The following is a 15,282-nucleotide window of genomic DNA, read 5'->3' as shown; positions in this document are numbered from 1 at the left end:
GGACAGGTCCAAAGCATTAAACATGTATGGCAATTTAGCTAGTTAGCTTGCACTTGCTAGCTAATTTGTCATATTTAGCTAGCTTGCTGTTGCTAGCTAATTTGTCCTAGGATATAAACAGTGAGTTGTTATTTTACCTGAAATGCACAAGGTCCTCTACTCCAACAATTACTCTACACATAAAACGGCCAACTGAATCGTTTCTAGTCATCTCTCCTCCTTCCTGGCTTTTTCATCTTTTAACTTATATGGTGATTGGCATCTACACTTTTATAGTATTACCACGACAACTGACAAAACATTTTGACTTTCCATCACCCACATGGGTATAACCAATGAGGAGATGGCACGTGGGAAAAAATCAATGGGGTAATCATATCTGGTTATCATATGGCATCAATCACTCTGCAAGTGTAGCAGTTTTAAAAAGTGCATTTAAAGGTCATCAGTTGTAAGACTCACCACTCCGGACGTTGGTTAATTGTAACAGTGAATATCAACAGTGAAATGTTTTTATTAGGGAATATTTATGCATCCAACCACAAACAAAACAACAGGATATTATTTCAAGAATTTGAAGAAGAGATTAATACAGTTATAGGTGTATTTCAGGATATCCAAATAATTTTAGGTGGAGATTTTAATTCTTTATCTAATGTAATGATTGACAGATATCCCCCTCCTAACAGATCCAGCATTGTTAATCTTGAGATTAGTCGATATTTGGAGATCTAAATATCCCGATTAAAAAGGACTTCACTTGGAGTAACAAAGACATGTCCAGACAGTCAAGAATTGACTTCTGGTTGATTTCTAATTCATTAGATAATTCTGTAGTCAAGGTATCAATTACACCATCAATTCTTACTGATCATAAAGTTATATTCTTATCTTTAAATATTAATGGATCTGAAGTTAAACCGAATCGGAGTTATTGGAAACTCAATAGTAGACTGTTGGAAGATGATCATTTCAAGATGGATGCCAAAGATATTATACAAGACAATTGGAGGAAAGCCCAACTATTTAAGTCTTATGGGAAATATTGGGAATTAATGAAGTATAAAATAAGACAAACCGCCATGAAGAGAGGTAAAGAAATTGCTGAACTTAAAAGATCGAGGAAAGATAAACTTGTTAAGGAAATGCTTTCTCTAATCTCTATGGACCTTGATGAAGAAGAAAGGCGCAGTTATTCTCTTTACAACTAGAAATGGACTGAATGTATGAGTGTACCTATGATAAAAATTACAGACCTCTACATGGTTTGTAAGTAGGAAAACCTGCAAAATTGGCAGTGTATCAAATACTTTCCCACTGTATGTAATAATATTCGACTAGTATTGGACTTGATAGACTACAATGAGCACATTATGGAAGATATCTTTATTTTATTTGTAGACTTTTACAAGGCATTTGATACAGTTGAACATTATTTTATTTTTGAGACTCTTCGATTTTGGGGTTTTAGTCAATATTTTCAAAGTGTAATTAAGACATTTACAATAATAGTAACAGCTCTGTTAAATTATCGCATTGAACTTCACAGACATTTGACATTAGATGTGGAATTAAACAAGGATTCCCAATTTCTCCTTTCTTATTTTTATTGGTCACACAAGGTATGGCACTTCATGTAAATAGGGATAGTTTTAGGGGTATTCAGATACAAGGCAAAGAGAGAAAATGTTCATAATTGGTTGATGACACCATCATATCTTTTGAAAGATCATAATGAAGTCAGGAAAGCTATTGAGTGTATTAATGCCTTGTATCAGGTTCATCTCTCAATATTAGGAAATGTGAATTATTTGCGTTGAAAAGATGTATGTAGTATGTAATATCCCTGTAAAAGATGTGACTTAAACTCAGTATGTAATATCCCTGTAAAAGATGTGACTTAAACTCAGTATGTAATATCCCTGTAAAAGATGTGACTTAAACTCAGTATGTAATATCCCTGTAAAAGATGTGACTTAAACTCAATATCCCTGTAAAAGATGTAAAACTATCCCTGTAAAAGATGTGACTTAAACTCAGTATGTAATATCCCTGTAAAAGATGTGACTTAAACTCAGTATGTAATATCCCTGTAAAAGATGTGACTTAAACTCAGTATGTAATATCCCTGTAAAAGATGTGACTTAAACTCAGTATGTAATATCCCTGTAAAAGATGTGACTTAAACTCAGTATGTAATATCCCTGTAAAAGATGTGACTTAAACTCAGTATGTAATATCCCTGTAAAAGATGTGACTTAAACTCAGTATGTAATATCCCTGTAAAAGATGTGACTTAAACTCAGTATGTAATATCCCTGTAAAAGATGTGACTTAAACTCAAACTCAGTATGTAATATCCCTGTAAAAGATGTGACTTAAACTCAGTATGTAATATCCCTGTAAAAGATGTGACTTAAACTCAGTATGTAATATCCCTGTAAAAGATGTGACTTAAACTCAGTATGTAATATCCCTGTAAAAGATGTGACTTAAACTCAGTATGTAATATCCCTGTAAAAGATGTGACTTAAACTCAGTATGTAATATCCCTGTAAAAGATGTGATCACATATCTTGGTATTAAAGTTAGCACAGATCAGAAAGAAAGGGACAATTTAAATGTCTCTCCTTTTGTAGAGAGAATTGGAAGGAGATGTAACTCCTGGTTATTAAGAGATCTTTATCTGGACGTGTACTTTTATCAATCTGAAGGTCCAGATGAGTTTATACCTCCCTTGCCTTGGGTGTTCCTCTGTCAGTAACTCAAATGGTTGATACTAAATGATTTAACTTCATATGGAGGAATAAACCTCATTACTTAAGAAAAGCGGTAATATATAGCACCCAAGGTGAGGGAGGGTTGAACGCTCTGGATTTTAAAACCTCTAATATAATATTTAAGATGAAATGGATACAAAACTATTTAAGAAATGATGATTGCATTTAGAATATCATCCCTAATTTAATATTCCAACAGATTGGTGGTCTAGAATTCTTACTCAAATGCAACGTTGATATGGGTAAAATACCTATTAAGCTGCAAACTTTCATAAACAAGTACTTCTAACTTGGAACCTCATGTACAAACACAATTTGTCCCCTCATAGGTATACAATCTGGAATAATAAAGACATAAAATACGAAAAGTCTTTATTTTACCAGAACTGGTTTGACAACAACATTATTTGGGTAAAACAATTATTGAATAGTGATGGACACACAATGTTACATTCACTCCTGAGGAGTATCAAATTGTTGTTAGAGCTGTCCCTAAAGGTGCTGTCACGCCCTGGTCGAAGTATTTTGTGTTTATCTTCATTTGTTTGGTCAGGCCAGGGTGTGACATGGGGTTTTGTATGTGGTGTGTATGTAGTGGGATTGTAGCTTAGTGGGGTGTTCTAGGGAAGTCTATGGCTGTCTGAAGTGGTTCTCAATCAGAGGCAGGTGTTTATCGTTGTCTCTGATTGGGAACCATATTTAGGCAGCCATATTCTTTGGTTGTGTTGTGGGTGATTGTCCTTAGTGTCTTGATGTCCTTAGTCTGTGTTAGTTTGCACCAGTTTAGGCTGTTTCGGTTTTCATCACGTTTATTGTTTTGTTGAGTTTGTGTTTTGATTCGTGTTACGTTTGTTTTATTGAACATGGATCACAATCTACACGCTGCAGTTTGGTCCGACTCTCCTTCACCACATGAAAACCGTTACAGGTGCTATCCCTTTTTTTAGGAGAATATAACAATACTCCAAGTGCAACTGTTGCGGATTTTGTAGCCTCAATACAATTAGAAGGAATTTACATTTTAAACTATAAATGTAATAACATGTATATAAGGAAACTATGTCAATATGTTACTATTCCCTCTGCTAAAATGTACTGGACTGCAGCCCAAGGGCAAGTGAACTGGAACAAAGTTGTGTTGTTGTCTGGTAAATATTGTATATCAAATAAGGTGAAAGAAGTATCATACAAACTTATTCATAGAATCTACCCTGTAAAGACCTTTATTAAACAGATTTAAAATAGCTATTGACAACAAATGTGTATTTTGTGGTTGTGACCCAGAAACTCTTGACCATTCATTTTGGGACTGTTCTTATGGCAGAAGATTTTGGAGTGAGTTAGAAGATTTTATTTGAAAAGAAACGACTATTAATGTTCATCTGAGAGACTCTGATGTTATGTTTTATTTTGAACCAAATGATATGGACCCTGATTTAATTTTCATTGTTAATTTGTTTATCTTTCATGGAAGATTCTTTATCAATTTGTAAGTCGCTCTGGATAAGAGCGTCTGCTAAATGACTTAAATGTAAATGTAAATGTAAGTGGGCAGAGAACAAATCCCGTTAAACATTATTTAAAATAGAATTGAAATATTACTTTGAAATGATCCGTAAATGTAAAAGCAATATGCACCATAAAAGTATTTAACAAATTGAATATGACAGCAGTGTAACGGGAGCTATAAAAACCCCTGTAACATCTCTGTAGTTTCAACACAACCCTCTCCAAAACTTCTCTAGTTACTACACTTCTTCTGTTTGTCCCTATAGCAGGGGAACCCTTTTTGGTGCTAGGTAGAACCCTTTGCAGAGGGTTCTTCCTAGAACTATCAATGTAGGGTGATTTGTAAATGATTCTACCTAGTAAATGATTCTACCTAGATCCATCTATGAAGGGTTCTACCAATAACCCTTTCATCGTCTAGGTTCTACCAATAACCCTTTCATCATCTAGGTTCTACCAAGAACCCTCTATGAAAGATTCTACCAAGAACCCTTTTATCTTTGAAGGGTTCTTCCTAGAACACTCTATGAACGGTTACACCAGCTCTATTAGCCGTTAAAACTCGTTATGACAATATAAAGCACCTTTCATATGGCCTTTTTTGAAGGGCTTAGCTTACTCTACGTCAGTGGTGTTAAGAAACTCCTGGTTTGCAGGGCCTGCAAGTCACATTATGCTGGTTTACAGGGCCTGCAAGTCACATTATGCTGGTTTACAGGGCCTGCAAGTCACATTATGCTGGTGTACAGGGCCTGCAAGTCACATTATGCTGGTGTACAGGGCCTGCAACTCACATTATGCTGGTGTACAGGGCCTGCAAGTCACATTATGCTGGTTTGCAGGGCCTGCAAGTCACATTGTGCTGGTTTGCAGGGCCTGCAAGTCACATTGTGCTGGTGTGCAGGGCCTGCAAGTCACATTATGCTGGTGTGCAGGGCCTGCAAGTCAAATTGTGCTGGTGTGCAGGGCCTGCAAGTCACATTGTGCTGGTGTGCAGGGCCTGCAAGTCACATTGTGCTGGTGTGCAGGGCCTGCAAGTCACATTGTGCTGGTGTGCAGGGCCTGCAAGTCACATTGTGCTGGTGTGCAGGGCCTGCAAGTCACATTGTGCTGGTGTGCAGGGCCTGCAAGTCACATTGTGCTGGTGTGCAGGGCCTGCAAGTCACATTGTGCTGGTGTGCAGGGCCTGCAAGTCACATTGTGCTGGTGTGCAGGGCCTGCAAGTCACATTGTGCTGGTGTGCAGGGCCTGCAAGTCACATTGTGCTGGTGTGCAGGGCCTGCAAGTCACATTGTGCTGGTGTGCAGGGCCTGCAAGTCACATTGTGCTGGTGTGCAGGGCCTGCAAGTCACATGGTGCTGGCGTGCAGGGCCTGCAAGTCACATGGTGCTGGTTTGCAAAGTGATGTTCAATTCCTATTGGAATCCAGCCAGAGTTAGGATATCCAACAATTTGAACTTTTAATCAGCCGCAACCTGCATTCAGAATGACTGCCAAGGTACGGAAGGTAGACTGAGAAGACTACCTAAGTCCTCTAAACTGGAGCAACCCACTCCGCAACGGGTGCAATAAGTCCAACTACTAACAGATTGGATTAGTTTAGAAACATGTATGTTATTTATCTTTGTGTGGCGTAAGATTAATCAACCAATCAATATAAACACACAGATATTGAAACAAACCATTTAAAAAATCAACCTGCAATAGAGCATGCTGAGAAATATGATGATGATCAAATGTATTTGTCACATACACATGGTTAGCAGATGTTAATGCGAGTGTAGTGAAATGCTTGTCTAGGAACGCGAAGCAAGGCGATCATCTCTGTCGGCGCCGGAAGTAGTCACATGATGGCTGTGGTTTTGCTCGTTTTACTCTACACAGTAAAAAAGGACACAATCACACTCAACTCTGGTTATTAGAACCAACACTGGGGTCATTTTATAGCACCACTGATTGATACGTTAATTTAACTGCTGAATCAACACTAGAAATGTTATACTGAAAAGATCAACACTAGATAAAATTGGCCAATTTGCACTTTTTTTTTTTACTTATTACTTACACTCCTGATGTTACTAATGCTCAGGCAGGATTTTTAATAAGAAAAAAAACACAATGAAAGAGCTTATTCAGATTCAGAATGTAGAATGTAGAGTTCTATGTAGAATGTAGAGTTCTATGTAGAATCCTTATTGCTTTCCAAAAAATAATCAAAGAACCCTTTCTTCCAAAAATGTATTTTAGGATAATAAATGTTTTAGTGATACCTTTACCCTTACCTTCGAACCCCAGGAAGAGTAGCTGCTGCTTCTGCAAAAGCTAATGGGGATGTAAATGGTTCCTGGTAGAACCCTATCCGTCCACAAATAAACTTTTTGGAACCCTTTTTCCTAAGAGTGTACATGACCATCCAAAAGTCTCTACAACATCAATGCCTCTAAAGAAACAGCACCTACAGCCTTTGATTTTGTTCGTCATTGTGTTTGAGTGGCAACAGCAAACCTAAAATCCCTTAAAGCCGGGGAGAAGTGGAGGCTGCAGAGCACTGAGCCGTGGCCTTACTGCAGTGAGAGAGAGATAGAGAGGACAACAGGGCTAGACATGAACCAGAAGCCCGGTGGTAAGACTATTGTTGCTCCCCAAATGGCAACCTATTCCCTACATAGTGCACTACTTTTGACCAGGGCCCTATGGGCCTTATATAAGGAATAGGGTGTCATTTGGGACTGACTGGCTCTGGCTGGAAAACAGTGGAGGCTGCTGAGGGGTAACGGAGCATGTGGAATGGCATAAAACACCTGGAAAACATGTTTGATGTATTTCATACCATTCCATTGATTCCCCTCCAGTCATTACCACGAACCCGTCCTCCCCAATTAAGGTGCCACCAACCTCCTGTGCTGGAAAACCAGTTAGATGCTAGTTGCTTCGACTGCACTTCATTCAGCTCAGTACAGGATGACACACGCCCACTATACATGATGTACAGGCTTTGTTCTTCAAAATATGTTTTATATAGCATACATGGAGATACACACATGCACTTTCTCCTGAGTCCTGAGTTGAGAAAGAAAGAAACGTATCCTTTGTAGTTTCTACTGTAGCCTATGTTGCCACGCCCAAAATATGTAACATCTTGCCTGAATCTCTCATGTTGTAGTTATTAAGCGTTGCTGTAAGCCTCATCTTGATTCAACAACTAATTTCCATTCTCTTTTTTGGGGGAAAGATATCCACTACCATTCAAAAGTTTTGGGTCACTTGGAAATGTCCTTGTTTTTTAAAGAAAAGCACATTTTTTGTCCATTAAAATAACATCAAATTGATCAGAAATAGTGTACACATTGTTAATGATGTAAATGACTATTGTAGCTGGAAACTGCAGATTTTTTAATGGAATATCTACATAGGCGAAAACTGTTGTCCTGATTAGAGAAGCAATAAAACTGGCCTTCTTTAGACTAGTTGAGTATCTGGAGCATCAGTATGTGTGGGTTCAATTACAGGCTCAAAATGGCTAGAAATAAAGTGTTTCTTCTGAAACTCGTCAGTCTATTCTTGTTCTGAGAAATGAAGGCTATTCCATGCGAGAAATTTCCAAGAAACTGAAGATCTCGTACAACGCTGTGTACTACACCCTTCACAGAACAGGGCAAACTGGCTCTAACCAGAATAGAGAGAGGAGTGGGAGGCCCCGGTGCACAACTGAGAAAGAGGATAAGTACATTAGAATGTCTAGTTTGAGAAACAGACACCTCACAAGTCCTCAATTGGCAGCTTCATTAAATAGTGCCCGTAAAACACCGGTCTCAATGTCAACAGTGAAGAGGCGACACCGGGATGCTGGCCTTCTAGGCAGAGTTGCAAAGTAAAGGCCATATCTCAGACTGGCCAATAAAAATAAAAGATTAAGATGGGAAAAAGAACACAGACACTGGACAGAGGAACTCTGCCTAGAAGGCCAGCATCCCGAAGCTGCCAGTTGAGAACTTGTGTGTGTGTGTGTGTGTGTGTGTGTGTGTGTGTGTGTGTGTGTGTGTGTGTGTGTGTGTGTGTGTGTGTGTGTGTGTGTGTGTGTGTGTGTGTGTGTGTGTGTGTGTGTCTCAACTTATATATGTGTATGGATGTGCATATGTATGTATGTATGTATGTATGTATGTATATATGTGTATGGATGTGCATATGTATGTATGTATGTATGTATGTATGTATGTATGTATGTATGTATGTATGTATGTATGTATGTATACATACACATATATATACATACATACATACACATATATATATACATACATACACATATGTATGTATGTATGTATGTGTATATATATATATGTATGTATGTGTATATATATATATATGTATGTGTATATATATATGTATGTATGTGTATATATATATATGTATGTATATGTATATATATGTATATATATGTATGTATATGTATGTATATATATGTGTGTATATATATATGTGTATATATATATGTGTGTATATATATACGTATATATATATATACATACATACATACATACATACATACATACATACATGCATGCATGCATGCATGCATGCATACATACATACATACATACATACATACATACATACATACATACATACATACATACATACATACATACATACATACATACATACATACATACATACATACATACACACATACACATACACACATACACATATACATACATACACACTAGTTCTCAACTGGCAGTTTCGGGATATTTTTCACACAATACAAAACATACACATACAAACGACAGCATACAGACTCACACAAACATCAACGACATCACACCTGCCCAGACCCACCTGCTTACACTCCCATCTCCAGCGCCCGCATCACTCTCCGTCACATGGCCTCAAACTGCATCAGTGTGTATCTCTGTCGCCCACACATTTTCAACATAATGAAGCATTTGACCTTTCCATTGTGTTAACGATTGGTTGATTTCCAGTTTTCAGGTATATGTTTTATCAAGATGATTGATGAGAAAAGTATCTTCCAACTAATCGGGTATCTCGCTGCACCCTCATATGCCATGTCTTGAACTATGCAGACAGACGGACTAAAAGTACATTTACATTGTAATGCTTCTGACAGCCAACTTTCTAACTCCTCCCATAACTTTTGGACTTTATAGCATTCCAGAAGGCCTGGATTATTGAGTCATTGTTAGTTTTACACTTCAGACATGACTCTGACGTGCTGTAGAATTTGTGAATTTTGTCTCTTGTATAATACATTCTATACCTTTGTGTAACCGATGTGAAATGGCTAGCTAGTTAGCGGGGTGCGCGCTAATAGCGTTTCAATCGGTGATGTCACTTGCTCTGAGACCTTGAAGTTGTTGTTCCCCTTCTCCTCGTACCCAATTAGTTTCATTTGTAGTTATGGTTTTGGAGTTATGTTTTGTTTTATTCAATTACTCTATTTTACCAAGTTTAATTCTCCTGCGCCTGACTTCCCTGCCACCTATGCACACGATTGTGACATGTAGAAACGCTTGCAAGGCATCAGCCTCAGGCAAATATTGTTATTAGATGTAAAAACACTGCCCTTCATTGTCATTCAAACATACTTTTTATTATGTTTTACTTTGACTTTTTTTTAAACGTATCTTTGACCATCATTCTATCTCCCGCACAGCAACTCCACTCCCACTTGTCTCCAATTCCACATCCCAACCCTCAGCTTCCCTCAGCCCATCCCATCTATCTCTGCTGGCCACCCACTTCGGGTTTCTACACAACACATATCTTTAAACTATGCTGTGATGTTTAACATACAATTTCAATCCATAAAATCGAATAGAATCCACAGATTGCGAGTTGAAGGTCAATACTTTTACTAAGAGTATTAGTATATTAGTAATTGACTGACCCGGTCTCTCCAGATCTCCTAACAGTACTATTTCTAGGGTCAATTTTAGATCAATGCTATGCATGTTGAGCCATTCCTGAACCTGAGACCAGAAACAGGCTACCTGAGGGCAATACCAAAATAAATGGTCTATTGATTCTGTATCCTCACAACAAAATCTGCAGAGTTAGAGAAAGGGTTTACTAACATGCTAAGTAGTCGCAAAGTAGCTCAAAAGTAATTAGTGAAAATGCTAACGTTATCCATGATGAGAGTCGAACACATCGTTTGGGTTGCTAGACGTTCGCGTTATACACCTACCCATCCTCCCCCCGCCCAACATCCCTCTAATCATTTGCGTTAGACGCCCACCCATCCTCCCCGACCAACCTCCTTCCTGTCGTTTCTGTCTTATATAACCTGTAATACTGGGTTGGATCAATCACAGTGAGGTGAGTTTTAAAAGCACGTACTGTTTTGATGATAAGTATTTGATGTGATTTTCGATTGCACTTGCATTGATGTCAGAGTGGTTAGAGAGACAATAGTTACCTGATAATCATTAGCGAGTCGGGTACTAACACAGGGGCAGAGTGCATAAAAGGAGATTATCATAACTCAACGGTCACATAGAATTTTACTGCGGTCATGACTGCTGGTGTGGCAGTAATACGGTCAGTGGAACAGCCCTAGCCTCTCTCCATGTGCTATTTAATTCATTGTAAAAAGAAATCCTCAGTTGTCATATTTGCGACCCACTTTGGAATGTAATTAATTGGAGGGTGATGGATATGTCAGGTGATGCCAATTTTTGCAATCCCTCAGAATTTATGCAGACTGAATGCGCTTATTGTTGTGCTTGCGTTACAACACCAAATTATGTTGTCCATTTACAGTACCAGTCAAAAGCTTAGACACGCCTACTCATTCAAGGGTTTCTCTTTATTTTTACTATTTTCTACATTGTAGAATAATAGTGAAGACATCAAAACTATGAAATAACACATGGAATCATGTAGTAACCAAAAACGTGTTAAACAAATCAAAATATATTTTGTATTTTAGATTCTTCAAAGTAGCCACTCTTTGCTTGATGACAGCTTTGCACACTCTTGGCATTCTCTCAACCAACTTCACAAGGAATACTTTTTCAACCGTTTTGAAGGAGTTCCCACATATGCTGAGCACTTGTTGGCTGCTTTTCCTTCACTCTGCAGTCCAACCCATCCCAAACCATCTCAATTGGGTTGAGGTTGGGTGATTGTGGATGTCAGGTCATCTGATGCAGCACCTTCACCCTTCTTCTTGGTCAAATAGCCCTTACATGGAGATGTGTTTTGGATCATTGTATTGTTGAAAAACAAATGATTGTCCCACTAAACGTAAACAAGATGGGATCATGTATCACTGAAGAATACTGTAGCAGCCATGCTGGTTAAGTGTGCCTTGAATTCTAAATAAATCACAGACAGTGTCACCAGCAAAGCATCCCCACACCATCACACCTCCTCCTCCATGCTTCACAGTGGGAACCACACATGCAGAGATCATCTGTTCACCTGCTCTGCATCTCACAAAGACACGGTGGTTGGAACAAAAAAATCGAATATTTGGACTCATCAGACCAAAGGACAGATTTCTACCGGTAAAATGTCCATTGCTCCTGTTTCTTGGCCCAAGCAAGTCTCTTCCTCTAATTGGTGTCCTTTAGCAGCAGACCATGAAGGCCTGATTCATGCAGTTTCCTCTGAACAGTTAATGTTGAGATGTGTCTGTTACTTGAACTCTAATGAATTTATCCTCTGCAGCAGAAGTAACTGGGTCTTATTTTCCTGTGTTGATCCTCATGAGAGCCAGTTTCATCATAGCACTTGATGGTTTTTGCGACTGCACTTGAAGAAACTTTCAGAATTCTTGAAATGTTCCGTATTGACTGACCTTCATCTCTTAAAGTAATGATGGACTGTCATTTCTGTTTACTTATTTGAGCTGTTCTTGCCATAAAATATGGACTTGGTTTTTTACCAAATAGGGCTAACTCAACTCCGCTACCTTGTCACAACACAACTGATTGGCTCAAATGCATTACAAAGGAAAGAAATTCCACAAATTAACTTTTAACAAGGCACACCTGTTAATTGAAATGCATCCCAGGTACCTTATGAAGCTGGTTGAGAGAATGCCAAGTGTGCAAAGCTGTCATCAAGACAAAGGGTGGCTACTTTGAAGAATCTCAAATATAAAATATATTTTGATTTGTTTAACACTTCTTTTGGTTACTACATGGTTCCATATGTATAATTTCATAGTTCTGATGTCTTCACTATTATTCTACAATGTAGAAAATAGAAAAACTAAAGAGAAAACCTTGAATGAGTAGGTGTGTCCAAACTTTTGACTGGTACTGTATGTTGCTACAGAATATATTGTACTTGGATATCAATTGAGGTAAGAATATTGTTCTTTTTTCTTTACGAACACTTTTCTGTGAGCTCGTTTTAATCTTTCCAATATTCGCAAAGTCAGGGCTTAACTGGCCTTTTACGCTGCTCAAGGAGAATTCGCCCCACTCACGCTAGCCTCACCCTCATGTGGGTGCTAACAAGATAGAAAGAAAGCTTGGTTGTGCTACGTATCAACAGCCATTATCAGACAAGCCAGTAGGGGTTGGAAGCTGTGGTGAGCTTCGATTAGTCACACTGGTCACGATATCTCGCTTTGCTTCCATTGAAAGCAAATGGTTTCTGATGTTTCACCGCAGGATGCAACTTCCTAGTGTAAATGGCCTGTAAATCGGCCCCTTTATGCATATATTGAAACCAGAAACAATGTTGCTTAAAAACAACATTCTGGACAGCATACTCATTGATAGATCTGCTGCAACAACGGCTACATCAATGTGCCAACACTGTATATGATTGTCTAGCTGGGACATCATGGCACCCTGTACAGGAAGTGCAGCTATGCTGCAGATCTTTTCTGAATGAAGCAGCAGGGAGGGCTGTAATCCCCCCCCCCCCTACAAGGTAGGCTAAAGACAGTTCCTGGGAACAGGAGTGTGTTTGATATACTATCCTTTTCCCTTTATCACAAACATCATTTGTTGAACAGTGTTTTAGATGTAGGACTCTATTCAATCCATATCGCGGAAATTCGGCGTTACAGCAAGATTGACATTTTAAGGCAATGTTTCTGTGTTAGCGGAGACCGCTTTCAAGGTAAACACTGCATATGTTGGCAACATCGGAAATTACCTTTACATTTCTAGCAGGTAATCTGGGCTATAGGGCTACGATGTAGTGGCAAAAGGTCGTAGACCAAATTATGATTCCCTTATCCCCCAATGTTCTCTACATAAATACAACATGGACAATGATGAACAGTGAATTGACAAGAAACGACAGGTGTTTTTAGACCCCACTTTCCTAGACAGACGATGGACATCCACTTACCATAATTGAATATGCCAAAGCAACAATGCTGACGGGCCAGAAAGGGCAGAAACAGGACAATATGACCAGTATGAGATAGTCTTTGGGCTTTTGCGCCTCTTGGACCGCGGCGTTCCCGATGGAAGAGGTGCGACTGCGACTCAAACTGACCCGGGACGGGGAGGGGGGGGCAGCGGTCAGGTGCCCCGCAGAGCCCGACCTAAAGGGTACACTGTGACCGTTCTGGTCCGCATCCAGGTTATTTTCGCTCCCCACGTTGATGGTAAAGGAGGAGGACATTTTCATACCGTTGCCGCCAGCAGGCTCCGTGGTTACGAGGTTGAGAAGTTTCTCGGTCTCCTGAGACTCGTTGGCGGGCGCGCCGCCGCTCTTTCCCAGGTTAGATTTCTCGAATTCAGTGTCTGTGTTGATTGCCATTTCTTCAAAATTCCAAATATTTAAATTTAGTTTCCAATAGAGGAAAAATAAATGCCTAATCGTGTGAAGTACTAAGACTGGTTAGAGTGGTGCTAAATTCCCATTATTTGACCTAATACATTTGATTTATTTGAATCGTGCCAAGATTAATTATCCAATTTCTTTCGATGTTACAATAAACTGTAAGACTAAGACTAGACAAGTTAACCAATTGCGTGGCAAGTTGATATGTATACTAATGCACCATTTAGGTAGGCTATGTCATCCACATGCGTTATAAATCAACCCCTTTCAATTAGAGATTTTAAAAATTAGTGGTATTTTTCCCGTTGGATTTGTGTATCATTCTTCATATAGAATCAAGAATAATGCCTCCCGTCTCAATTCCGCAGTTCCATTCAATCCACACTCGCTATCAGAAAGCGATCTCTGAAATGTGCACTCCCTCTCTCCATATATAACGCCTGAGCCAAGGAACAAATCACTCAGTGAAGCGCCTGTCGCCTGCCTTTTTAACCCCACCGCAATGCTCTATTATTACCAGCTTTATATATCGCGCAAATAAACGTTTTCTATTTCATTCAAAATAATAAAGATGGACGGAAAACAGATTACTTTCTCTCAAATATACGCCCAGAATCAGAGAAAGTGAGTTTGTGTCCTGTGTGTTGTTCCGCAACGGCCCGTGTCTCAAGGCTGTTTCTCACGCTGCAGCGACAGAGCCACTGGGTTGAACTTGTAGCAGAGCAGTGTGGCGCCCCCTCCCGACCCCACCCCACCCCACCCCTCTCCTCCCCTTCTTTCTCTCCTCCGGTGTTTCCCAACATCAGCACCACTATGGAAGCGCGCCAGGGGAAGTAGAGACAGGGCGTAATCTCTCTGGCGCTTTGATCCCCGCGTGGGACGTATCAACACTTCTTCTAGTATAGGCTAATATAGGCCACTTTTACTATTTTACTATTGTCGAAATAGCATTGATGATCTTAGGTTTGATTGTGTAGATTTACTCAATGTCCCGAGGTCACGCGTGGTTGAGCATGTGTACACGGTGTGGTATAAATGTTAACTGTCTTCCACTAGGCTCCCTTTACCGGGAACCTGATATAGCCTACTGGTCAATTGATACCAAATCAATAACCTACCACGGGTGTTGGTTTAATTTGTGGATAATGACATAGAAACTTTGTAGTTCAAACTTGAATTTAGGCTTCCATCCACATTCTGTATCGAC

General features: G+C 39.3%; 1 protein-coding gene across 1 annotated transcript in view; it reads right to left on the bottom strand.

Moving 5' to 3' along the window:
- Window positions 1-14,732, bottom strand: part of trarg1a (trafficking regulator of GLUT4 (SLC2A4) 1a) — a 39,571-nt gene extending 24,839 nt beyond the window's left edge. The window contains exon 1 of the mRNA XM_046296420.1: window positions 13,635-14,732. Coding sequence (XP_046152376.1) covers window positions 13,635-14,051 — 417 coding nt within the window. The 5' untranslated portion in view covers window positions 14,052-14,732. The remainder of the gene's footprint in view (window positions 1-13,634) is intronic.
- Between the last annotated feature and the right edge of the window lie 550 nt (window positions 14,733-15,282).

The sequence above is a fragment of the Oncorhynchus gorbuscha genome, linkage group LG13 (assembly GCF_021184085.1).
Source record: "Oncorhynchus gorbuscha isolate QuinsamMale2020 ecotype Even-year linkage group LG13, OgorEven_v1.0, whole genome shotgun sequence".
Classification (NCBI taxonomy): domain Eukaryota; kingdom Metazoa; phylum Chordata; class Actinopteri; order Salmoniformes; family Salmonidae; genus Oncorhynchus; species Oncorhynchus gorbuscha.
Note: the sequence above shows the minus strand (reverse complement) of the source record. Positions and strands in the feature narration are given on the sequence as shown.